Source organism: Anser brachyrhynchus, assembly GCF_964034855.1.
Source record: "Anser brachyrhynchus genome assembly, chromosome: 3".
NCBI classification, from domain to species: domain Eukaryota; kingdom Metazoa; phylum Chordata; class Aves; order Anseriformes; family Anatidae; genus Anser; species Anser brachyrhynchus.
Window position 1 is genome coordinate 109778103 of NC_137696.1, and position 14836 is coordinate 109792938.

At 37.0% G+C, this 14836-nt stretch overlaps 2 protein-coding genes across 5 annotated transcripts in view; both read right to left on the reverse strand.

The window, feature by feature from the left end:
* Window positions 1–3878, reverse strand: part of LOC308192403 (uncharacterized protein) — a 173236-nt gene extending 169358 nt beyond the window's left edge. The window contains exon 1 of the mRNA XM_080585974.1: window positions 511–3878. The gene's annotated coding sequence lies outside the window, so the exon portion shown is untranslated. The remainder of the gene's footprint in view (window positions 1–510) is intronic.
* Window positions 3879–12137: 8259 nt separating this feature from the next.
* Window positions 12138–14836, reverse strand: part of KIDINS220 (kinase D interacting substrate 220) — a 73006-nt gene continuing 70307 nt past the window's right edge. For all 4 annotated transcript variants that reach the window (XM_080585971.1, XM_080585969.1, XM_080585970.1 and 1 more), the window contains one exon: window positions 12138–14531. In XM_080585971.1, coding sequence (XP_080442097.1) covers window positions 13260–14531 — 1272 coding nt within the window. In that variant the 3' untranslated portion in view covers window positions 12138–13259. The remainder of the gene's footprint in view (window positions 14532–14836) is intronic.

Below are 14836 nucleotides of genomic sequence, written 5' to 3' on the forward strand. Positions count from 1 at the left end.
TCCAACATGCAATTAGCAGTTTATTGACAGCATGAAGAAAGTTCTCATAAACTGAAAATCTGAAACAGATTGTCACTAATAGTGAATAGTATGTTATTTTTTGGCAGCTTTGAGTGCTTGCTAATACTGTTATTGCTATCTTAGGAGGCTTTAAGGTCAGCAATATTGTCCAACAGATAAAAGCAAGGTGGAAAATACATGTCTGTACTGACATCTAAATCTTATTGCTCTTGATGCTTCAGGCAGTTGGTTCATACTCATCTGTGTGAGCTGCCCTAACACCATCAGGTTACAGTGCAGACATACCCAAAAGCAAATGCTGGAGGGCTTTAGTGAAGGAAAAATTGCAACTATTACTTTGCCTAATCAATTACTAGATATCTATCGTTATGTTGGAGGCACTGTAACACTGAAATGTAAGTTTATATGGTAATTGTAAGGTAACTGTGTGACACTTTGATGTAAGGCATAACAGGCAAAGGTCTTGGAAATGAACACTTGCAAAGAGACCTTCAGCTGGAGCCTCTAACATAACCGAGTATTTCATCCAACAGGCATACATAGGCAGTTGTCAGGTTCCTGAAGGGGAAAAGAAAAAAAAGCTTCATAAATGTAATCAATTTCAAGTATTAAAAAACAAAACACAACAAAACCACACCGCAGAACAAATCACCTACTACCTTACTGTATTTTAGTCTGAACTATAGATTTTATTTTTTTTAATCAACTGATAGCTTCCACACATTTCTTAAGCACTTAATTACAAGTCAAGAAGGAAAACTATTTCATTTGATGCCTATAATGCTGGTGAATGATTTAAGGTATCCATGAAAACACTTGAAGGCTACAAACACTTCTTACCTTTCCCTTCAAAGTTCTGGGGTTTAAGCAGCTCAAACAAGTAATTTATCAGCTGTTGAAAGTGATGAAACAGAGCTTCACTGATGTGGGGGAAAATAATGATCTCCTGGTTAAGACTTTGAACTGGGAATTACAAGACATGGTTCTTATTCCCGGTTTCCCACAGACTTTGTATGTGACCTCCGTGAGTCATTTCACTCCTTCATGTTTCTGTGCACGTGTAGAAATGGGAAGTTCAGCTCTCTCTCTTGGGAATTCATATGAATCAGCATGTCTGAAGTGGCTGGACACTGGGCTGCCTTTGTAACACTAAACTGAACAGTAGCAGCAGCATTCTTGGGCATTAAAATTGGCCATTTATCCTCTGAAATTGTACCTGCCACATGCTCGAACAATTGCCAGTCATGACTAGGGAGTTAACGTGGCCTAGAAGCCCTCCCAGAGTTTTTAAATATCATGTTTTGTTTTCAAGAGAGATTATCAGTATCGATAGCAGAAATTCCATTGCAGTAGGCCAGGGAACGGTCATTAGCTCGTTGTGTTAATTCAAGCCCTCATTTTGCTTACGTTACTAAATAAATAGCTGAGCAAAAAGCACTGGGCACACTCACACCCCTACGTAAGGAAAAAGCTGTTTCTTTGGGCCTGAATGTAGATAAGGAAGATCATTTTATGTAACTGTATTTTGCTTAAACAAGCATGTTAGATACATATTCTCTCCTTTCTCATCCTCCTCTGGTAGGACAAAGATGATTTACATTTAGCAAACCCTTGAGGAACTGAACAGCACAATGTAAAGAGGCAAAACAAAAGCCTGAACCATCCTGTGACAAAGGGGAGACACAGCACTGGAAGTGCAAAAGGCCTCTTTTTAGCCTCTTTAAGAGGTTAAAAAGCAAGTATTTTCACTTGGATTCTTCCAGACACACACCTTTGAATATGAATGTTAATAACATTTTAACATGGAAGCAGAAACCCAACACGAAGAGCAGCTGGGCCTAAGGTCACTGAGCAAAGTACAGGAATCAAACTTGTGACTGGAAGCCTGCCCATTAGGGTCACATACAAGAAGTTATTAGCCTGACAAGGAAAATACCCTGTTTTACTTCTGTATTTGAGTTGGCAGCTACGATCATATGTATCCCATATGACTGGAATGGTCTGGGGTTTCACTTTTGTTGTTGCATTGCCACTGGGCCTCCAACCAGACACGTGCCCCATATTACTTTATTTCAGCTGCAAAGACAGCTTTAAAACGTGAACTTCTGTATTTGAACTTCTATTTCTGCTCCTCTGAGGGGTAGTTTTGCAACTCTTGCTCTTTCACAGGTAGTTACACCCAGGCCTACCCCTTTGGGAGTCTCATCAGTGACAGCCGCTGCCTTAACCAAACCTCTGTTCATTACGCTGCCTAAACCCAAAAAGCGTAGGCCAGAATGGCCAGGGGTCATCTCGTGATTCCTCTTGTTCAGTTGTTTTACTCTCAAGAGCTACCAGTGAATGAAATTCTGCAACTTCCCTAGATAACCCTAACATTACTTTAATTATTAGAATGTTTTTTTGTTTCAAAATGTGTTTTTTTTTTCCCACCACAAATCAAAGTTGATTACTTTATGCTCCAATGATGGAACTTCTTATAATCTTTCTGTAACAATGTTTTTCATATCAGGAAATTATATCCATTCGGTCTCCCTTCTTTTAAACTCAACTGATCCAATTCTTTCATTATTATATACTTGTAGGTCACTTTTTTCCTCCCTTCCCCCCACCCCATTCTCCTCCAGTTGCTTATTAAAGGTGCTTAGGTCTGGACACAGAGCTTCTTCAGCAGCGGGGCATACCTCCATACCTCTCTTGCATCGTACAATACTTCCATTAGTATATCCCTCAGAGATTTCCTTTTCTTCCCTCCACCTTCAACAGTATCACTTACATTGTTGACTTAGTATTAGTTTACTAACCATGCTAAAACTCTATTGTCTTCTGTGCTAGTTTAGTGGGTTATACTGCACTTTATATTCATGCATTTGATTTCACTGTGATAAGTTCAATACTTTATACTTGCCTTTAATGACATCATGTTCATTTACAATCCCCTGTATCAATTGATTCTGTTCTCCAGGGTAAGGCAGGTTCAGACAAGAATAAACTTATAAAGTCTGCCAGTAAGGTTGCTAACAGAAATACTAAATGAAAATGGACCAAACAGCCCCCATGTGACCCTATTTTGACATGAGATAATTGACAATCGCTCCAAATCTACCTTTTTAAGAAGCCTGCTTTCACTTCATTGCATTCGCTTAGCCTTTGACCATAGAAGTCTTACAACAGTCAAACATACCACATCTGCTACATCTGTCTTCTGCAAGCCACTTACCAAACCAAAGAAAATATTTGAGCAAATTGATAAGGGTAATTCCTGAAAACTCCATATTGACTTGCATACTTGAAGCTTAAACATCTGATGAATAATAAAAGCTTGATGAACAAAGTTATTGCAGGTAGCAAAATAAAGATGACTGGTAGCTACCTAGGCCTTCCTTCTTCCCTTAAATGTGGGTTCCAATCTGTCCTTTTCTGTCCTTCAGTATCTGTATTTCCATACTATAGCTATCCCTCCAAAAACAAACAAAAATAACCATAGCTTATAGGTTGTTTTGACTGGATCCTTGGCTTCAACAGGAAAGAGGCCACACTGATTTAAGCTGATCATTGAAAAAAAAAATGCTTAAATTACTATCTGAAATAAAAACTGTTGGTATATTAGGTCTGAAGTGTTCGGATCTTCCTGATTTGTGGATCTCAAAAGCTTTCTGTTAGTATTTTACTAATTTTACTAATTTCTTGGGATTACGCAATTCCCTTGTATATTTCGCTTTATAAAATAATTGAAGAGAAGATAAAAAAAAATATTCAAAGCTAACCCCCGGTGCTGCCCGCTGTCCTATAACAAGCCAAACATTTATGTGGAATCCACTTACCTTGAACTATTTTTCTGTTTCTGCCTGTTTTGTTGTTGTTGTTGATTTCCACCCCCCCCGCCCCAAGAGCTTTAAACAGAAAACCTTACAATACTGAAATGTGAATGCATTTTGATGATGTTTTCTTAACAGTATTTTCACATCCCAATAATTCTAAGGCATCTGAATTGATTAAATTTCAGTGCTACATTACATTAGTTTGCAAGGTTTTCGTGACTACATTCAGTAAATTTTTTTCCAAAATCTTTTTCTTCCAACTGTGATGTACATTCTTAGAAGTGTTGTTCATCTACATATTTATATTGTAATTGCACGTGTTCCCGGGTAGTTGAGAATCTTCAACTTTTGCACTATCCATGGCATGTGCTCATACCACATCCTCAATTTACCCTTGAACTCTAGATGCTTCTTCATCTCAGTCCTCGCTCCATTACAGAATTCCAACTACCAGAAAGACTTCTAGGGTAAACTATGAATAAGATTTTTTTCTCCACTTCAAAATGCGTATTTAAGCATCTCCATGCATCCCTCTCAGTAACCTGGAAAAGCAAGTCCAAGTCCTCATACCAAGCCTGACAGACTGATTAATTTTTCAAGCACAGCATGAACCTCTATATACCTGTGTAGTAGCATAACTCTTGCTGAACGTTGGCTCAGTCTGTTGGCCCTGCTTTAAGCAGAGATGAGGTTAACAACTATCTAAGGGTGAAGACTCTCCTCAAGGGCTGCCACAGTTCTGTGGAAGTGTGCAACTATGAAGAGGTTCTACCATCACCACCTCACATGGCATTACACTGTTTAGAAGACTTTGTTCAGCTATTAACTTAGTCCTGACTTGATCATGAAAAAGTCACCCCCTCTCGACATCTTGGTCATGGAAGAATGGCTTAGGTATAGGGCACTGAAAATTACACTTTTGATGTAGAATCACTTGGGAGAAGGAGAAGCTATATGTCTTTATAAGTGCTTTATCCAAAAAAGTGGCAGAGACAGCCATAAAGGTGTGGATTTCACCTGCTCTCCTGAACAATGCTACAGCATGAAAAGAAACATGATCATGAATGGCAATGTTCACATTGCACTCACAAACATTGGAAACAATTTCATCAAACCTAGAGAACCTTTGTGAACACTGAACAAATACTGATGCACCAAGATCACTTTGCCAAGTCAATGCAAAACAAACTAGTGGATGGCCATGCATCTTTAGCTCCAATACAGTCCAGAAACTGGAGCTTTATTCAAGAGAGAACTGACAGGAGGCTTTGTAGATAACTGTCTCATAGAGCCCTTCATGTTCTTGATAAGGATCTCTGCCATAGCACAGAAACATCCATATTATAGTATGGACAAACATCCAGTACTCGCATTTAAATAGGAAGGTTACTTGGACTAGGACAGGTAAGGAATTTCTCATTAGAGATCCAAACGAGATAATTTTGTGATTTTTGACAAATCAAAAAAATCTGACAATGTGATGTGAGAAATCCCAGAAATATGTATGCTGAATTTCTGATTATAGCCCCAGAAAGGTACAGAACAGAAATTAAGGATATGGACACCTTAGGAGCAGAAAGCTTTGCTTCTTATGTTCAAGACAAAACATATGTAATGAAGTAAGTCAGGATATATTTGCACACAAAATCAGGACAGAGAAATTAGGATTCTTTTCCCAATTATGACTTGAGTCACCACACATTTTAAGCACTCAGGAGAGGAATAGACAAGTGAATATGGTACTCAATGTATCAAAACCAAGGCCTTCTGGACCGTGAGGAGCTGACCTTGTGCCACACTATTTGTTGACACAGTACATCCACTTTGCTGTTGCCAATTGCCACTTGAACATGCTGTTTCTGAATGTGAAAGTTTTGAGATACTGATGAACAGAATTTCCCCTCTTCACACATCAGTTTTCAGTTTGAGCATTTCACTGAGAAATGACATGTTATGGTCTTAGAATAAAAATACGCAGAAAAAGACATTTTTGCATGAAATGTTTGAGTGTCACTATCACAGAAACTTCTCAACTTCTAGAAGTATGCCACGGAATTACACAATTCACAGTTAGACCTGAAAATAGGTGCTGATAAGTATAAAAAAAACAAACAAAAAAAATAGGGTTGTTTTTCCGGGTATTGCAGAACGACCACAAATATCATCATAGGAGGATGAGTGTCCAGCTACTTTATCCAACTTTTCACAGCCTGAAATGAATCTTGAGGAGAAAAAACAAAACAAAACCAAAACTCTCTTCCCCTGCCATTGCACTCCAGGGACTGTTTAGGTACAGGTGATTCAGGTGACTTTTTATCTTTTTGTCTACTGTCCCTTAAAAAAAGATAAAAATAATAGAAGAATGATAAAATAGTTTACAGAACCCAAGCAAGTTGGTCTTAGAATGTGTTTTTAGAAGCCATTCATCCAGGCAAAGGAATCCTGGTCCATCTCAGATGAGCTATCATCACTGTTGAGTCTTTGCTAAAGACAAGTAGTCAAAACAGAAGTAATCTGCATTCTTTCTGAAAGTTCAAGTACTCTCAATGACAAGAACAAAAAACTGTCTACTTTCATATACTGAGGGGAAAAAAAAAGTGGGATTAACTTTTCAGAGTTTGATTTTAAAGCATAAATGCCGCCTTCTCTTGTAAGTTGAATCACTACTGTACTTTTTGCTTGGTAGTAAAGTGTTTGTATTGTCATGCAGAGAGTTCTATTGGCCTCAGTATTGCAAAAAACCCACCACATGCTTAAGTACTGTAAAGTACTGTACAGAGAGCCTTGAAAGTTGAAGTGAAGGCTGAGAAAAAAAAAGTTTTTGAACACTACAGCCATGGACTACAAAATTAGGGACTCCAGTTCATATTAACAAATAAAAAGATCCGGTGAAGCTGAGTTAGTCTGCCATCAGATAGAAGAGAAGCAGAAGGTAGCACAGATGGTGAAGACAAAAGAAATTATTCAGGATTCTAAGCCACACCTTGAAAGAAGCTACTAAAAAGATGATGTTGAAAATTAAGATCAGAAGGTATCCAGGAACGACAAAGTCTCTAAACCCCCCTTTATATTCCAAAGTTGTAAATAAGTCCTGAAGTTAAACAGGTTATGGTTTGAGGATTTGTCTTACAAAGAAAAATGAAATATCAAGATTTCTCTTCATCTTTGAGAGCAAAAATATCTGAAAGTCAAAGGTTGCTTCTTGAGTAGCGAAGAAGACAGAGAGGGAAGGAAAAAAATGTAGAACCTACACCCTACCCACCTCGGATAAAACAAAAACGAAAACCCAAGCAGCACCCGCACCCCCACCCCCTTCAGACTAGCATTTTCTGCCACTGCTGAAGTGGAAAAAGTTGCATTGTAAAACAGTCCTAAGGTTATGATGAAGTTGGAGAGGTAAGTTTCTTCAGTCCAAAATGACTGCCATGCAAAAGAAGTTAGAAGCTTGAACTTACAAACTTAAGTTTTTGCTAAAAAGGGAGAGGGCCGCAAACAAGCTACAGTTTACAACGAGAAAAACATCAAGAGGATGGAAAACAAAAATGCTGAGTGATAACAGAAAGCTAACTTAATAAAAATCTCTGATTTAGATGTCAAGACTTCTTACTAGTTTAAATGAGCATAAAGTAAAGGGTACCTCTGATATCAATAGAAGTCCAACCTGACTGTCAGACGGAATCTCAGTACTCAGTTCTTGACTGTAGTAGAAAATACGTGTAATTCTGTGTTCTACCACTGCTGTATTTCTCTGGTGTCCAAAACGAGGCTAGTATAATGTTGCTGCCTCTCAAAACTGCTACAACAAATTTAGAAAGATTTGAAGGTGCTAGGATATGTAAACTGATTCAAAAGTCTATATTGCCTTTAGCCAAGGACTAGCCACAACATTATTCTAGAAGAAATATTTTTTAACAAAATAAAAGTTAATTCCCTTCTGATTGCTTCCCTATAGTTTAATTAGTGAGGAAGTGCAGTACGGCATCACAGAATTTCCATTAGTTTTACTGTCCTCTACAGTCAGTATCTTATGCCTATGATTTTATTTCTAGGTTCCAGGGACACATACAAACCATTCACACTTTTCCTTTTGTTTTCTATCATGAGAAATCTTGGACACAAAAATTTTTTAATGGACTGTTACTGTTCTCCTCTTCTCCTTTTCTTTCACAAACAATACAAACATACTCAAGTAATGACAGATAAACTTCCTTTGGGTTATTTAGAGATAACTCCGCAATCCAGGTTCCTTCTGTAAGAAGTAATGATGATAGATGATATTAATACACAAAAAGACTTGAAACATGAAAAAGCTCTGTACACTGTACCACATAGCAGCAGTAAAAGTTCACATAACAAAGCACGCTCTGTTGCTAGAATCCCATCTTTGAGAGAAATATACACACTCTCAAATATAACCTTTTGTTACATGAAATCTCACACAACCTCCCACCTACCTTTTTCCTCCAGAAGACCACATTCTTCTAAAATATTACAAGGTGGGTTTTTGTTTTGTTTTGTTTTCCACTTCTGAAGAAGGTGACCCTATGATATGTTAAACTAAGAGGAGGAAATCAACTAACATGTTCTTTTTATAATCTTATCCAGTATCTCTGCTGTAACACATACACTTGGGGGCAGAGTGGAGAAGCACCTTTTAACGCTTCTTAAGGCCCAAACATTTGGTGTTATGAACATCTTATTAATGAACTATAATCTCTCATGACTGAGAAAACATTGTTAAAAAAAACACGTTGTAGTTCTGAGTCTTTCTGGAAGACCAGGCATACTATTAAATTCTGTTTTAGAAATATAAGTGCATTACAGGAATCAGACCTGAAAAATCAAAATACAAACATCAGACTCGAAGTTCAGTAAAGAAAACTTCCTCTTTCATTAGTCTTATGTTTCAACACGAAAGAACTGAATCACTACAGTGCCAGAAGTGTCACTAAGCTGTAATGAACAAACACCCCTATTACAGAATTCCATGTGAAGATTTTAATGAAGGTAAGGATAAGTTACCTAAGCGTAGTACCAGAAAAACGTATATACCAAGAAACCACTACAGGGAAGAAAAAAAAAAAAAGCTTTCTATCAGTTTTTTTTTTTTTTTAATTTCTGTAACTACTATTTGTTAATCAAAGGGCAAACTGTACTGGATACTCAGTTAGCTTGCATGACTGACATCTTTATTGAAAAAGTTACCTAGATATTAAATACTTTAAAGCATCTTTTTAGAACTATTTGATAGGTTTTCATGTGCCAGTGAGTCTCTAGAAAATTCTAGTTCTGTTGGAAATGGTTTGAAAAAAATATATTTTCATATTGTTAAAATTTTCAATCTATTCATTTTTCTCCTTTTCATAGAAATTTAGAAACCTGTCAGAACACGTCAAGTTCATCAAACTCTTCCATATTCTCATGAAGAAATTATCCTTACCCCCTTTATACTGACAAAAAAGCCCTTACCAAAGGCAACAGAAAACTAAAAAGCAACACGTAAGGATAACTAAAAAAAGTACATAAGGTTGTTTTTTTTCTATTTAACTGAATTTGAATTTTCCTTCAAGTTTTCCCCACCATAGCTATCATTTGGCACAGAAAAGTGTGCCAAAATTCCAACAGCTGTTTATCTAAGACAACTAATTAGCTAATGTATTCCTTATATAACACGACCATTTTATAGCACTAGCATGTCAAGTATAATTAACATGTTGCATTTCTCTTACATGTCTGAAAATTCACAACTAGGTATTAACACTTCTATTTTACCACAATTGCTACTTTCAATTAAGAGAAATACCCAGGTATTGTTTTATTTGGCAACTTCTTAGTAATGTATTTAGAAACCTAAACAAACCTGTCGTAGGTGATAAAGCTATACAGCACCAAGGCCATGGGGTGCAACATGCTGAACTAAGAATAATGGATGCTATTGGGATCTTCTGCCTGTGGCTCTCATGCCTGTACGGAGATTTTTTCGTATTATTCCCAGTAGGTTCAGAAAGCTTAAAAAAAAGACAAGGTTTAAGCTGGTGAGTAGCCATAAAAGAGTTACATAAACCCTGCAGTATTATTTGCATCCAATTTTTTTCTTTTCAAAAACTATTTTCGCTGTACCATACAAACATATCCAGGCATCAGAACAAGAGAACAAGCCAAACTGTGCTCTTCAGATTCAGTTAGGCAAGAAGTTATGGTTTCAAGTTCCTGTAGTGTTCAGTCATCCAGAACCAGAACGGATACATAAACCCTCATTACAAGAGTTCTGGAAAGTGGTGAGTACCAGAAATAAGCTTGCAGTTGTGTTTTTATTTTATACTCTTCATTCATTTCCACTCTCCATGGAACTCTTGGGTTCCATGATTCCCACAAGTCACACAGCTAGCATTCCATATTTCAACACTGGAAATTGTTTATGGTCCCTTAATTCCAAGAATTGTGCAACAAAACCAAGCAACTAGTAACCATAGGAACTGTGGTAAAAAAAAACAACACCAACACAAGTTTCAGCAACGAAACTGCAGTTTAATTCTTGCAAATGCTATTCTTCCATAACCTACCTGTAACATAAAACCTATGCAGTAACATGTATCTACTACATACTAAAAGATACTTCTTACTACTGTGCTGTGTTTTAAGTACTCCGTTTCTCTCTTCTGTCTCTTTTCCTCTCTCCCTTTATCAGAGCACTACGCTTTCTTCTGTTTGCTTACACCTGTATTAAGACAAATTAAAAAGATGCCTCAATGCAGAAGAAAAATGCACCGTCTAGTCATTTTAATGCAAAAAGACTCAAAGTATCAGTCATATTTACTGTCCTGTTAACGAGCAGCTCTTGTAGCATACTGCCCTTGAATTGTATATGAAACATTTGCATTCTGCTGATTCCAGGAACCCCAAGGAAGCCATTAACTAATGAGCCCATGAACACACTGGATTGTATAAACTACAGCATGCATTACTATGTCACAGAGTTAAAGCAGTTAAAAAGGGGCAGGACTAAATTACTGCTTAGAACTTAAATTATTTTAGGCACCCACATCCCATGCTGAGCAGAATTCAAATAGACTAGAAATCAGTCTCATACAAAATTGGGTAATTTCTAATATGGGAAACTGCATAGTTCTCTTCTGGAATTTCCTATTACCCACATCTTTATTGTGACAGTGCCTAGAAAGCGGAAGACAGAACATTAAGCCCTGTGCAATCGTAGACAGACACTTTGCTCCTATTGGCTTTTAGTGATGGTGCGCAATTACACTGATATTAATGTAATTTAGAAACACTGAAGAGTTTTCCACTCAGCTGCCTATTTCACCCCAATCCTGGTATTTTATGAAGACTAAAGAGAAAACTATCAAGGATCAAAAGATTTCAAAACCACATGAAATGTAAAAATTAGTCTATTTGGATTATTTGAGGACTTCACCAGACAAAATGACTTGAGATAATTGGTATCTTTTATCAATACTGTGAATATCTTTAAATGAAAAAAGCTAAACTTATTTTTCTCTATTAAAAACCAATGCTTGTATCTTCCTGAAACAAAAACAAAACAAAACAAACAAAACCCTTCTTCATCCCAAAGATTCCAGAAAAGCGAGTGATATATAGTCACTTCTCCCCTCCCTTCCACAGGAAGGTCATAAACTGAAAAACTGTTCCCAAACTTTCAGCAAAATACCATGAAGCTACAGCTTTGGGGGGTTCTTATTCGGTTTTGGGAGACTTCCAAACTAGTACCTTTTAAACTACCTTAAACTAATAATCTGTCTAATAAAGATATGTGCACACAGATTCCCAGTACTTCTGAAATGCACCGATTATATTTTAATTCAGTTGAACAACGCAGCAATTTAACAGAATCCAAAAGTGCAAAGAGCAAGTTTCCAGATCTTTAAGTACTAGGTATCCATGGAATGTAAAAATAAAGCTGGTCTTTCTCTGCTTTTCTATGCCAGAGTCAACATTCTCTTGATTTGGATGACAAAGGCCACAACCACAGGGTCCCGCTGGGGGCATCTGCTTGGAGATGCACTAGATCCAAAGCGGGAGGTGGCCCCCTCTCCACAGCTCAGCGCTTCCTTTGGAAATGTCTGCTTTGTCACTTCCATATATCAAATGTAGTTTTATACTTGATGCTTATTTAGCATTGTATTAATAACAGTATCGTTCTAGTGCGCTCTTCAATTAAATCTGTGATGTACTTTAATCAAAACAACATGCACAAAAGATTTTCATCAAGTGAAGAAACAAAATATCACTGTAAACAGAAATATGGACACAAAGTCAATAGGCCAATTTATTTTTTATTCTCTTTGTACTACCAGAGTCTAGTTCAAACAATTTTTCCCCTCAAAATCATGCAGATTTCACTGGACAGTACAAGTATTTACTACAGTAACATTCAGGTACATTACTTAGATGACAAAAACTTTCAAATACTGTACTTCAGGAATATAGGAGCTGGCATACAGCTCAGACTAGATTCCAAAAAGTACATATTACTTTCAAAACAGCAAAAACTACTCATTTTTTCTTTCTGGAACCAAATGGTAAACTCTGTACCAAGGAAAGATCATGCACAGCAATAGATATTCCTTAAGTTCAGACACCATATTCATACTTTATCCTTACAATATTTTAAAGTTGCTCAGTTGTTTCCATCTATTTAGACCAGTGACTGTAACTATAATAAATAATGAATTCACTAAATCAATGATAAGGCATTACCTTATAAATAACTGCCAAGTCCAATGACACATCAAGACAATGTTCCTTAAAATCCTTATCACCATTCAATCCAAAGTTCACAAAGTCAACAGCAATTACCGAACATACAGAGAATAAAAGTATACACATAGCCAAACAGGTACCCTAACATTTAAATTTCAACATATGTAATATATGTTGCACACACTAATCCACTAGTTAATTCGAAGTTTGATAAGGGTGTCACAGGTTGTGATATTTTATCTTCTGATATCTCTGATGTCAAATGGCAAGGACACAGTCTTAACTTTATTTGTAAGTACGTATGTATGTAAGACTTACATGGAAAGTTTGGGAGGGATAAACATTACATATCCCAACACAAAAGTAAAATCACATTTTAATAATTAAACCATACTTAATTCTGTAACATGTGCCCCTGACCTAACCTTTGCACAGTGTCGTAAGGAACTGTTTTTCCATCCTAACAAATACTGGTTTTATTTCTGGAGAAGGTCTGAAGTAATTTGTTTTTTTTTTCTAAAGGCTATTTCTTCTCTTCAAGAAAATGACTGAAAGTAATCTAGACCTTCTATTACAGTACTGAAAACTTAAAACTACATAGCTTAGTGTAACTACGCACTGACAAAGAATTCCAAACAAGCTACAAATCATGGGTGTACTCTGTTTTAGCCTGGCTTCTTTTTACAGGATACTTTCTCTCTCTTCTCCAAAACCAGCCCCGTCTGAGGCAGTAACAGTGTTGAGCTCTGATGAATCTTTTGAAAGCCTAGTATAACTTGAACGCTGGCTCCGCTTGTGAGCAGCGCTCTTCAGGTTCTCATTCTGAACTGCAGTTGAATTGGAACCTGAGCTAGGGTGCAAGATAATTTGAGATGAATCTCTGATACCTTGTATTTCTTCAAAATTTTGATTAGCTCGATTGTTTGGAGCACTGTTATTATTTAGGGTTACTGTACTAGGGGTTCTATTTAAGTTATAGACTTTCTGGCAGGCTGGCCAGTTTTCTTCTGGGCTACTTGCTATCAAGCTGCTTTCTGATGGGCTCTTCTTATCTTCTGAGCAAATAGACATACGAACCACAGCTGGATCTTGAAGGCCACTAAGGCTGTGTGGAATTCCTCGCTTTCCACTATGACTGTCATCTTCAAGCTCAATGAGATTTGCCTTTTCAAGCTGTGAATCATCTGCTCCTTCATTATGGAGGGAATGATTGGGAGAACTTTCGTTTGATCTTACACCAGAGTCGGAAGAATCTTTTTTATCCAGAAGGGCATCTGTCAAGTACTCCTTTGCTTTGATGAAGGTTCTAATAGGTTCGGATCCATGTTCTGGAGATTTGGGTTGTTTGTCAATTTTTCCATCTGTTTTCTTATCTTTACCTTCCTTAAGAAGTGGGGTATTATCTGACTCCTCAGTTCCTGACTCATCTTCATCACTTGGAAGCTTCTGATACCGGAGAGTAACTCCCTTAAGCTTTAAATCTGCAGCCTGGAAAATACTTGTTCTTTCTGAAGACTTCTTTCCTAGCAGAAGCTTGGAACCAGACTGATCAGATTTTTCATCTTCTTCAGTAATAGGATCCAAAGGAGATGCATCGTTAGTAGAAACACCTGAAGTACTGTAATCAATAACATCATTCCTCTTCATCAGAAAGGACTTTCTTCCATCATCTTGTTTCTGCTCACCATCTTTCCCTTTTTCTTGTTCTGCACTCGAATGCAAGGAACCCCCTGATGTACTCTGCCCCATATAGAAAGCACTTGAACTATGAGGGGAAGACCTACCACTTACTGTAGTGGAACTGGCACCTCCTTCTAACTGTGACATTTGAGCAATATATTCTCTATATGCATCTCTATATTCTGCCTGTACCTTGTCAGTGAGCTTTGATATTTCAATACTTGAATCTTGAGAGTTAAGACTTGAAAGACTTGGCGTCCTGCGAGTTTGTGACTGGGGAAAAAAAAGAGAGAGAATAGTTATATGAAATATTTATTTTGACTTTTATTGATCATTCTAAGTTAAGTAACAAAGTATAAAGTGTGTGCTTAATTTTTTTTTGTTATGAATAGGTCATGCAACTGAAATTGTCAATGTTATATGCTCAAACCCCTCAGCAAGCAACATATGCAAGATCTTTAGTCTACTGTTCCACTTTTCCCTTTCTGTTACTTTACTATAGGATTACTGCCAGCTTTTTGTAAAATCAACAATGTTATGTACATACTAGAATACTGAGGAACAACTAAAATGGAAAA